This window comes from Oryctolagus cuniculus, chromosome 6 (assembly GCF_051225735.1).
Source record: "Oryctolagus cuniculus isolate XC-2025 breed Fujian yellow rabbit chromosome 6, ASM5122573v1, whole genome shotgun sequence".
NCBI lineage: Eukaryota > Metazoa > Chordata > Mammalia > Lagomorpha > Leporidae > Oryctolagus > Oryctolagus cuniculus.
The window spans coordinates 36,846,658-36,859,036 of NC_142872.1; the positions used below are offsets into that span (position 1 = coordinate 36,846,658).

Below are 12,379 nucleotides of genomic sequence, written 5' to 3' on the forward strand. Positions count from 1 at the left end.
TCTCTCTCTCTCTCACTTTCTGTAACTCTATCTTGGCTCCTTGAGTTTAAAGGAAGTTTAAAAGACTTCTGTAAATCTCCAGAGATTTCAACAGAGGTCAGATCCTTCTGGACTACCTCTAATTTGGCTTTGATTTTAGGTCTTTATTTTTCAATTTTAAGTCCATTTTCATACAACTGGATAGGAATTTTACTGTCTGCCATGTAGAAGCAAAGAGTTTTTTAAAAAGTGTAAATTGGCCAGTGCCACGTCTCCATAGGCTAATCCTCTGCCTGCAGCGCCGGCACACCGGGTTCTAGTCCCGATCGGGGCGCCGGATTCTGTCCCGGTTGCCCCTCTTCCAGGCCAGCTCTCTGCTGTGGCCCCAGAGTACAGTGGAGGATGGCCCAAGTGCTTGGGCCCTGCACCCACATGGGAGACCAGGAGAAGCACCTGGCTGCTGGCTTCGGATCAGCGCAGTGTGCCGGCCGCAGTGTGCCAGCCACAGCAGCCATTGGGGGGTGAACCAATGGAAAAAGGAAGACCGTTCTCTCTGTCTCTCTCTCTCTCTCACTGTCCACTCTGTCCAAAAATAAATAAATAAATAAATAAATAAAAAAACTGTAAATTGGTTAACAGGTTTCTGTTTCTGGTCACAAATCCAATTCTGACATTAACCTAATACTTAGTATTTGGAGACTTATTTTTCTCACCTGTAAAATAGGGATAATGAGTATTTATACAGCAGGATTTTTATGACTACTAAAGGAGACCCATGAGAGCATACAACAAATGCCTGGTGTATAATAAACATGTAACTTGAAAGTTTTTCATAAAGAAAATTTTCTATTGAGAAACAAAGCTGAACACTTCCATGTTTGTATGTCTTGACAAAGGTAAGACTTTTTGTGAGTGTTTTTGCCAGGAGACAAGCTTGGGGATCAGCATAATATAAAACTACAGATACAGAACAGGATGCCTTAGGCAACAGTAAAATTCCACTTGGGGCAAGATAGTCACTTGAAAGGGGTTCTCTGGCAAAGATTCAAATTTTTTAGATAGAAATTGGATAAAGTGACTTGGAAACATTCCATCTCTGACATCTCATTTTCTCTATTTTTCTCCCTGAACTGTTATTAATTCACATTTAACCAGCCAATCATGGTTTTCAGAACTTACAGATTGGACTATCATAGTTACATATTTTTCTGTTTTTATTTGCAGGATGAGTGTCATGAATTCCGGAGCCAACAGAGAGACTTGGGAAAACTTGTCTGCACCAGAGAAAATAACCCTGTTCGAGGCCCTGATGGCAAGATGCATGTCAACAAGTGTGCTATGTGTCAGAGCATATTGTATGTGAAGAGACTAACCAATGATTTTGGCCTTTTGTGACTTTTTTGTCAGAAGATAGTTCCTGTCACCTTAAACCCAAGGCACTTGGCATCCACACATTAAAATCCATTGCTCTTCACTTGTGCTGAGATAGTTTCCAAAACACTTTAACACATTTTTTAAATTTTTGATGATACACATGAGGACACCTGGAATTGCTAGGGTAGAAAGCCAACTATTTTATAGTGATAATCATTGATCTTTTTATAAAAAAGATTTATTTATTTACTTGAAAGGCAGAACAACAGAGAGGGAAAGATACAGACATCTTTCATCCACTGGTTCACTCCTCAAATAACTGCAACAACCCGGTGTGGGTCAAGCAGAAGATAGGAACTCCATCCTGATCTCCCAAATGGATGGCAGCAGTACCAGCACCTGGGCCATCATCCACTTCCTTCCCTGAATCAGAATAGTGAGGTTTTGAGCCATCGCTCAAATATAGGATATGCATATCACAAATGGACTCTTAACCCAATTCACTACAGCACCAGCCCCAATCATTGATTTTTAAAGAGGAGACTTATAAACTAAAAAACCTAGGATAGGCCATAGTTCCAGTTCCTCCACTCTATGGTGAGTATCAAAAAATTCATGGAAAATTTATATCCTAAAGAAGGGTCAAATTTTTTAACTAAAATGAACTTATTTTTCAATTATATTTTCCATGAACTTTTTGAAGTACCCACATACAAAGATCATGACTATACAATATAGTTTTTGTTTAGAATCAAGGAAATGGTATTTTTTTAAATGTTCATCAATTCCGAAGTATTATAACTATGTAAAGAATGATCAAAACTTAGATTTTTACAAATTAATTAGAAAAACTGAAAGGGGAAATGAAGCATCATCTCAATGAGAACCATAAATATATACTAGCAAGGACAGAAGTACTATAATAACCTTTTCATATCAGATCATTCTGGAAGACAGTATAGTAACTGAATTCGCGAAACTTGAGAGCATTGATATAAAAATATTCTTAGGAAAATTCCAACATTCAGAACTAATTAGTAAAAATAAATAGTAGTTTTGTATATTTTAAGGTATGCAAAAATAGTGTTAAATTTGCTATTGTTTATAATTAGAGAAATAGTTGGTTAAAAATAGCCATATAAAAATTACCCTTTCCTTTTTTAATTTTGCAGTGAGCGAGAAGCTAATGAAAGAAAAAGTGATGAAGAAAAACCAACTGCCAAGTCCTCAAATGATGCAAAGGTTATACCAAAATAGTTATTTTACTTTTCATTCTCATAATCTTGCATTCTATCCACTTTATGGACAATAAAGATACTAATCTTCTACTTCAAAGAAAATTCACTTCACTGTTATTGTCACTTTGGATCAACATAAGTTTTTTCCCCAGGCTTTGTGGTTCGATGATTTTGTTGATTTTGTAGAGAATAGTCTTAGAGTATATGTCAGTTGTTGCTTGGGTCTTTTCTCTTTGGCAGAAACACGGATTGAAAAAGAGAGGGTACAAAAATCTTTACCACTTTGACTGCATGCTTCTCTCTGACACTTCAAATGTGAAATGAGTTTAGGGTAGCTTATTGACATTGATTTTTAATGATTCAGATAATACAAACTGATCTTAACCCTCCCCTTTAGTTTATCTCCTTTATATCTTTTTTCTGTTTTCTCCAGATGATTTTCTCAGCACCAGTGAATCAGTAATGTGTATGCATCATACTGCCATTTCTATTTGCTTTGCAAGACTAAAAAGAAGGCATCTTCCTTCAGTCACTTACCAGTGACAGTCACATTTGTAGAGTTAGATTCCTGTGACAGTGTCCAGGGGTCAAGAGCAAACCTCATGTGGAAAATGGGAAAAAGGATGGATGAAAGGGAGAGGGAGGCCAGGAGGTCTATCAAGTGTTTTTTTTGTTTGTTTCCCCACATGTCCAGGACCCGTGCAGAGAGGTTCCGAATGAAGCAGAGGAAGCCAAGTTTAGACAGTCAGGGAGTTTCTTGGCCACCAATGGCAGAATAAGTGCAGTGAGTCTGAGCCCAGAGCCATAAGAGGACTTCCGAAAACCATTATTTGAGAAAACCACAAAGAGAAAAGGGGAAAAATTGCATGTTCATTACCTCATTCTCATTTTCTAGGACGAATGTAGTGACTTTCGAAACTACTTAAGGAACAATGAACTCATCTGCACTCGAGAGAATGACCCAGTGCGTGGTGCTGATGGAAAATTTTATAAAAACAGGTGCTACAAGTGCAGAGCTACCTTGTGAGTAAGAATATTTTCTGCCTTTTGCTAGAGAAGAAATTGCATTCTTTAGAAACTGCTGATTGAATAAATGTGGGTGCTCACGAATCCAGGGGATCCTTAAAAAGGTCTTTAGAATCAGCCCAAAAGTCAAGAATGCTTGATGTTGTGATGGAAAGAATGCTTGGAAATTAAGACACGGAATCTAGATCTAACTTCTAACCACAATATTTAGCAATTGTGTCACTTAATTTTTTTCAACTTTAAGCATTAGTTAGAAAAAATATTCCAAATTAAAAAAATATTTATATAAGGTGAAAAAATTTCATGTATCACTTAAACAGATTTAGGAGCATAGCGATACTTCCCACACTACCCTCCCTCTTGCCCACCCTCCCACCTTCCCTTCTCCTTCCTCTCTTTTTTTCCTTTTTATTTTTATTTTTTTTGACAGGCAGAGTTAGACAGTGAGAGAGGGACAGAGAGAAAGGTCTTCCTTCTGTTGGTTCACCCCCCCAAATGGCCACTACAGCCAGCGAGCTGCACTGATACAAAGCCAGGAGCCAGGTGCTTCTCTTGGTCTCCCATGCGGGTGCAGGGCCCAAGCACTTGGGCCATCCTCCACTGCCTTCCCAGGCCACAGCAGAGAGCTGGACTGGAAGAGGAGCAACTGGGACAGAATCCGGTGCCCTGACCAGGACTAGAACCCAGTGTGCTGGCGCCACAGGCAGAGGATTAGCCAAGTCAGCCATGGCGCCGGCCCTCCTTTTAATTTTTACAATGAAATACTTTATTTTATAGTTATAAGCTTAAGTGTCCACTAGTTAAAGAATTCAACAAATAGTAAGAAGAAAAAAAATACTTCCTAAACAGTAGAGTGAAGGGCTGTAAACAATAATGAAACCTCAGAATGGCAATTTCACTAATGTTGTATTTTATGTACTGTATTAGTTATCACAGATCAGTGAAAACATATGTTTGTCTTTTGGGGACTGGCTTATTTCACTAAGCATAATGGTTTCCAGTTGCATCCATTTTGTTGCAAAAGACAGGATTTTATTATTTTTTATGACTAAAGAGCAATAGTGCATAAATACCACATTGTATTTAACCATCATCAAGTGATGAACATCTGGGTTGATTCCATATTAGCTATTGTGAATTGAGCTGCAATAAACATAGGGGTACAGATAATTTTTTCATTTGCTGATTTCACTTCATTTGAGTAAACTCCCAGGTGTGGAATGCCTGGTTCATATGGCATATCTATTTTCAGCTTTCTGAGGTATCTCCATACTGTCTTCCACAATGGCTGTGCTAGTTTACATTCCTGTCAACAGTGGATTAGGGTACCTTTTCCCCTCTTCCTCATTAGCATTTATTGTTTTGTGATTTCCATATGATAGCCATTCTAACTGGGGTGAGGTAAAACCTCATTGTGGTTTTTATTTACATTTCCCTAATGGCTGGTGATCCTGAGGGTTTTTTCATGTGTCTGTTAACCATTGAATTTCATCCTTTGAATAATACCTGTTGAAGTCCTTTGCCCATTTCTTAACTTGTTATTTGCTTCATTGTTGAGTTTCTTGAGCCCTTTATAGATTCTAAATAGTAATGCTTTATCAGTTGCATAGCTTGCAAGTATTTTCTCCCATTCTTTTGTTAACTCTTCATTTTGTTGAATGTTTCCTTTGCTGTGGAGAAGCTTCTTAGATTTATGTAATCCCATTTGTCTATTTTTTGCTTTTATTTTGTTCCATAACTAGACAAGACTCAACAGAGAAATCTTGCTTTAAAAAATTATAGATTTGGGCCTGTGCCATGGCTCACTAGGCTAATCCTCCACCTTGCGGCGCCGGCACCCCGGGTTCTAGTCCCAGTCGGGGCGCTGGATTCTGTCCCAGTTGCTCCTCTTCCAGTCCAGCTCTCTGCTGTGGCCCGGGAGTGCAGTGGAGGATGGCCCAAGTGCTTGGGCCCTGCACCCGCATGGGAGACCAGGAGAAGCACCCGGCTCCTGGCTTCCGATCAGTGTGGTGCACAGGCTGCAGTGTGCCAGCTGCAGCGGCCATTGGGGGGTGAACCAACGGTAAAGGAAACCTTTCTGTCTCTCTCTCTCACTGTCCACTCTGCCTGTCAAAAAAAATTATAGATTTGTAAACCTAAAAATATATTAGAATTTCCAGGACTAAGTAATTTGTTTTTTAGAAATCGGTTCTAGGTTATGATAATAAACAACCAAATTTGGAGACAATGAACATGATAAATGATGGTGATAATCATGATTATATAAAACAACCTCTATGAAAATAATAATAAACAGTATTTACTTAGCTTTTCACAACATGGATCTTTTGAGAAAGGAATTCCCAATGCTATTTTGTTTTTATGTTCCGTGAAATTCAAACTCAAGGACCTTAAGCAACTTGCACAAAGTCAGACATCTATTATATGATGAGAGTTCTAAAAGACTCCCAGTTCTGTCCTGTTCTTAACTTATCATCCTAGTCACTCATTGATTGAATGTTCTCTGCTTCTATCATATTTTATTAGGGTTGCTTAACTTTCCAACTTGTCCTTGTGAATATTATTTTAAATTATTTTTTATTTCTTTTTCCAGTCAAAGAGAAGCTTTGGAAAGGGAAAAACTTCAAGAAAAGTTGTCCCACATTCAAGCTTCTGAGGAGAAAGACAGCCTAGATTCCATCAGTTCTCTGGTAAGAATGACTGTTACTGAATTGCTACAGGATTCTTTTGGTCTCTGGCTCTTCCCTTCCACATCTCTTTTCTACAGACGGCACAGAGGAAGGCTGAGTCAGCCCAATCTGAAGTCCTTTGAGTACTAAATGCATATTTTTCCTGGTGAGAGTCCTGGGAGTACTTGTCAGCATGTTGTTATTTGTTTTTTGAGATTTTTTAGCTCTACCTCAATTTAGCATTTTTTGAAATTTTAAAAAGTGGGTGTGTAATGAGAGTGCCTACTCTCATATGTCAAAAATGTAGTCAGGTGCCTCAGTTCTATAAGTCAGCAGACCAGAGAGGCTCAACAGCTAACTTCTCTCATTTCCCTCCCCCATCTAACTCCTTTCCCAGTAACCTGGAATGCTGTGCTGAGCGTGCTCACGCTCACAAACTTCTACCTGTAAATAAGAGTGTTTAAATCTTTTTATTTAAAATATAGGCTGATGGATACCTGCAGTGCATGTCTTAGTGTAAATTAGTCTGATTTATTTATTTAATTATTTGAAAGTCAGAGTTACACAGAGAGAGAAGGAGAGGCAGACAGAGAGAGGTCTTCCATATGCTGGTTCACTCCCCCCAGATGGCTGCAATGGCTGGAGCTGTGCCAATCCAAAGCCAGGAGCCTCCTATAGATCTCCCATGTGGTTTCTTCTACTGCTTTCCCAGGCCATAGCAGAGAGTTGGATCAGAAGTGGAGCAGCCGGGACTCAAACCGGCGCCTATACAGGATGCCGTCACTACAGGCCATAGCTTAACCCACTGCGCCACAGCACCAGCCCTAATTAGTCTAATTTTTTTAAAAAAATATTTATTTATTCTAAAGGCAGAGCAGCAGAGAGGAACATACACACCACACCACATACACACACACACACACACACGCAGAAAGAGAGAGAGAGAGAGATTCCAAACATTGGTTCACCCCCACCCCCCAATGCCCTCAGCAGCTGCAGTAAGGGCCAAGAATTCCATTCAGGTCTCCCTCTTGGGTAGCAGGAATCCAAGTACTTGGGCCATCATCTGCTGCCTCCTGTGATGCGTTAGCAGGAATCTGAATTCAAAGCAGAGTAGCTGGGACTTGAACCAGGCACTCCAAAGGAGTATGCAAGTATCACAAGCAGCAACTTAACCTGCTGTGCCACAATACCTCTTTCTGGATTTCTTTTCTAGAGCCCTGACAAGGTGAGAAATAGAAAGCAGCAAAGTTAATATGAGAACATGAAGCAGATTAATGAAGTAGAATTTTAAGACTGGACCCCAAAGGGACATGATAGCACTTAGGCTGAGGATCTGAAAAAATAGAAAGAAAAGTATCAAAGGTGAATTTCATAAAATTATTTATCCAATTCAAATGGTATAACAGATCACTTACACAATTGAAAGTGCTTCAATTACACCATTCTAATAAATTGAGCTAAAATATGAGCTATTCACAAAACTAGTTCTTTCTTAAAAATACATTTTACTGAAGTGTAGCAATCATATGGTAAAAGTGCACATACCCTAAGTCTCTAGCTAAATGAATTATCACAAAGTGATCACATCTGTGACAGCAGTTCCTAGGTCAAGAAATCTCACCAGTAGACCAGAAGACCCTCCATGCTCTTTGCCAAATCCACAATTGGATTTTGAACTCTTAAGATTTCTTTAGAAAAGGAGATTTGTGTTCATTGTTTTTCCCCAACCTGGCAGTCTATTTGTCGTTCCACAAGTATTTATTGAGCACCTAGTATTTTTCCAGGCATTATTTATATTTTCTGGGCTAATAACCATAAACAAAACAAATAGGAATATTTGCACTCATAGGTTTGTAGCAATATGTTGTTACTATCCATGAATGCAGACGTCCATTGCCTTAGAATGTATTCCCTGTGGATATGGGGGACCACTATATTATGATTAATTATTTAATTCATATTTTCCAAAACTACAAAGAGCAAACATATTTGTTCTTTTCCATGGTAAACTTGGTTTTCCCACCATGGAAAATATACTGACAACAAGTACTGAGCACTTAGTATAGGACATTGTGTTAAGCGTGCTTTTAAGTGCATTTTCTGTGATAGGCAGTTGGTGTAGGTTGACTCTGCTTGGGACACCTGAATTCCGTATCACAGTGTTTGTGTTCAAATCCTAGCTCTGCTTACGATTTCAGCTTCCTGCTAATGTGCACCTTGGGAGGCAACAGATAATGGTTCAAGTAGTTGAGTCCTTACCACCCTGTTAAAGATCTGGATTGTGTTACAGGCTCATGGCTTCACCTGGAAGTTGTGGTCATTTGGGGAGAGAGTCAGCAGATGGAAGATCTTCCTCAGTATCCCCCCCTCTGTCACTCTTTGCCTTTTGAATTTAAAAAAAAAGTGTCATCTGCTTTAATTCCCTAAAATAATAATGCGAGGTAAAGGATGATATTTATTATTCTTGGTTTTCAAACGAGAAATTTAAAGCTCAGAAATGTTAGGTAAATCATGTCTCCAGTATCGACAGAGCTAGAACTCAAAAACTCATCCAATTAACTATATTTACTTCTGAATTTTTCCTGAATTAGATATAACCCGAGTTAGCATTTAAAAATGAATGTTATATCTAGCATGATTATCATTCTGATTTTCTTCCCATGAGCATTACCCAGCTTACCATGCCCCACACTATGTAATGATTCTAATCTTTGTTGATTATTTTCTGTAGTAAAAAGAAGGCAAATCCAATATATGAAGGCCATTTAATGTAGAGGGAAATACATCTGTGATTTATATAACCTAAAGCACAGTTGCTTTGTGAATCATTAATTCAAATGTGACTGAGAAAACCAAGAGGTTCTCCCAAGCTCATGTGTTCATTTGAATGCTATTAAGCAAGTCTGTTTTATGTTTTTCTTTTCCAGGATTCTGAGATGTGCAAACACTACCGAGTATTGCCCAGGATAGGTTATCTTTGCCCAAAGGATTTGCAACCTGTCTGTGGAGATGATGGCCAGACGTACAACAATCCCTGCATGCTTTGTCATGAAAACCTGTAAGTTTAAAGGTTGCACCACACTCACTCCTGGAATCCCCATAGCCTGCTATGGAGTGTGTTGTTAGCTTCTTTGTACAGAGGCTGAATCTAAGGCTCAGAGGGTCAGGATAATTTGTTTAATGTCGTTAATCTAGGAAGTAGAGCAGATAGGATTTTAGATTTAAATATAATTTTCTTTTCCCCCCAGTGTATTATCATTGCATCAAAGGGAGTAACCCTTAAACATTAGGAGACTAAAGGTTCCTTTGATAATTTGAAGAAAGGTACCTCTTTTAAGAAAATTTTAAAGATAATGTGATGAATAATTTGTAGATACAATGTTTATGAGTTCATGGACTACTTGAAATCCACCCATGAAACTTACAGAATTTAAGAATTAATGAATTATTATTTATTCACAAATATTATCATCCAGAAATTTTATTACTGTATTTAAGGGGTCTTCAAATAGTTCATGGAAAATACATATTAAATATCTTTTTATTTTTATTTTTTTTAATTTTTTTGACAGGCAGAGTGGACAGTGAGAGAGAGAGACAGAGAGAAAGGTCTTCCTTTGCCGTTGGTTCACCCTCCAATGGCCGCCGCGGCCGGCGCGCTGCGGCCGGCGCACCGCGCTGATCCGATGGCAGGAGCCAGGAGCCAGGTGCTTTTCCTGGTCTCCCCATGGGGTGCAAGGCCCAAGGACTTGGGCCATCCTCCACTGCACTCCTGGGCCACAGCAGAGAGCTGGCCTGGAAGAGGGGCAACCGGGACAGAATCCGGCGCCCCGACCGGGACTAGAACCCGGTGTGCCGGCGCCGCAAGGCGGAGAATTAGCCGAGTGAGCCGCGGCGCCGGCCTAAATATCTTTTAATTCCATTTTATACAAACTGTTTAAAGTGCCTTCATGTATCTTAGTATAGTCTAGAAATCCTTTAATTCCTCTCTGTGGTAAATGTTAGGGCCTAATTATTCATATACTTTTCATTGACTATACAGACCCATAAACAGTAATTGTCTACTCACAGAAACTTTGGATTCAGAAACTCAAATATTTATGAAATGTTAATAAAGCATGCTTTAGGATGGATTGTTTGGTTAAGGAAGGCAGGAGAATACATTAGAGATAAAAGAAGATTCAGGCTATCCCAAGGAAGTGACCAATACTGATTTCTGTGGTCTGAAACGAAGTTTTTGGAGAGCAATTGCAATTGAAGCAACATCTAAAGACAAATTGTACAGTCTTGATAAATGATGCACTTGCCATCATCAGAGGCAACAAGTAGACATTTGATTCAAAATATTCCTTAAGTGAGAGGTATTAAAATTCCTACTCTCAGAGATCCTTTCACACTGTAAAATTCAAACTGTGTTATGTCTTGCTATATTTTAAAATTTCTAAGTCATATTATAGATACTCAATATATAGTCAGACCTCTCTAAGATCTAATTTTCCCATCTATAAAATAATGACTTTTGAGTGATCTCCACGTTTATTTCCAACATTCAACAATGAGGTACATATACTAGTGAATGAAATGCGATGGAATAGGTCCAGGGATAGAGGACAAATCCAGAGCAGAAGAGAGAGCATGCATGACGCCTACTGGAAACAGTTGAAAGCAGATTCATTTCTGCCCCCAGTTTAGTTTGGTACGATGTGTAAACATCACCTACATTGTCATTGTTTTTTCTCATTTTAATTCTGGATTTTCCCATCATTGAAGCACCCTCTGCTCTGTTTCAGGATACGCCAAACTAATACACACATCCGTAGTAAAGGGAGATGTGAGGAGGGCAGCGACCCAGGAGCCACACCTGTCAGCCTGCCTACATCTGTGAGTACACTGCCTACATGATTACAATGTTGGAAGCAGTTAGTTCTACTTTTATTCCCTTGCATTACATGATGGAAAATCTCAGGCCAGAGAACGATGCATTGTCAGGTGGCCTCAGAATTGATCACATTGTCATTGTGAAGATAATTAAGCAATTGCTGAAATACATGAGAGCAATAATATAGCGATTGGCTAATTGCTTATAAGCAATGTTCCCAATCTAGCATTACTTTTTGCAGGGTAAATTTCATTCTCTGTGATCTACAATTTTAAAAACAACAGAGAATAGAGAGTTCGGAAAGTGACATTGCTATATTGAAATCATTTCATTGCAATGTCTGTTGCATGACATTTTCCCCCAACATTGCAAATTGGTCTATTTGGTTTAAACATGTTCAAGGACATTTCAATACAGTTACTGAGTTTGAAAGTCGCCCTTGTTACTGTGTTTGAGGAGTGTCTTTCTCAAGTAAGATGATGTGTACCTTGGAAAATATAGGAATTTTCACATAAGAGAAAATGTTTTATTAGAAAAGTTGATTCAAACTTCACTTTTTATATTCTTCACATATGAGACCTTTGATGAATCACATTATTACTCTAAACCAATGTCTCAATGAACTAATGGAAATATTCATCAAACACTAGTTTTTAAGCATTTGGCATTTGGCACAGTATCTGAAAAATTATGAGCGTATTTTATTATTATAAGGGCTGTGACCAAAGTATGAATTCAGAGCAAGAGAAGAGTTTGAAGTATAAACTTAGGAAAATGGACCCTGGAACAATGCTTATTAATTTTAATAAATTATTTTATTAGTTATATTTTGATAAAACTGCATGAATATTTAACAAACATTTGTATTTAATAAAATTTTTGATACATTATGTTTAATAAAAGTATTTATTATTAGCAACAACTATCTATACTCCATTTCACTGCCACAAAAAATGTTGGCAATAATGGTGTTAGAAACTATTCTGCTAGATTTGGGATCTTAGTTAAGTCAGCAACAATGCTAGGTGAGGCCATAGTCAGAACTACTCAACAAGCTTTGATATGGAAAATTGGGAAAACAAGAGCTGCATATTCCAGTGCTTCTGTTTTCAGGTTAGCAATTGGTTGGCAGAGGCCCAGGATAAAATCAGAATACCTGCATTTCTTTCTTGAATGTTGATCATTTACCTATCTGATTCTTTATTTATCCA

General features: G+C 38.4%; 1 protein-coding gene across 2 annotated transcripts in view; it reads left to right on the forward strand.

Moving 5' to 3' along the window:
• The window catches only part of SPINK5 (serine peptidase inhibitor Kazal type 5), a 94,320-nt gene that overhangs the window by 79,461 nt on the left and 2,480 nt on the right, over nucleotides 1-12,379 (forward strand). For both annotated transcript variants that reach the window (XM_089336040.1, XM_008255208.5), the window contains exons 27-32: nucleotides 1,204-1,334; nucleotides 2,526-2,595; nucleotides 3,487-3,614; nucleotides 6,211-6,307; nucleotides 9,217-9,347; nucleotides 11,080-11,170. In XM_089336040.1, the coding sequence (XP_089192166.1) occupies nucleotides 1,204-1,334; nucleotides 2,526-2,595; nucleotides 3,487-3,614; nucleotides 6,211-6,307; nucleotides 9,217-9,347; nucleotides 11,080-11,170 (648 nt within the window). The remainder of the gene's footprint in view (nucleotides 1-1,203; nucleotides 1,335-2,525; nucleotides 2,596-3,486; nucleotides 3,615-6,210; nucleotides 6,308-9,216; nucleotides 9,348-11,079; nucleotides 11,171-12,379) is intronic.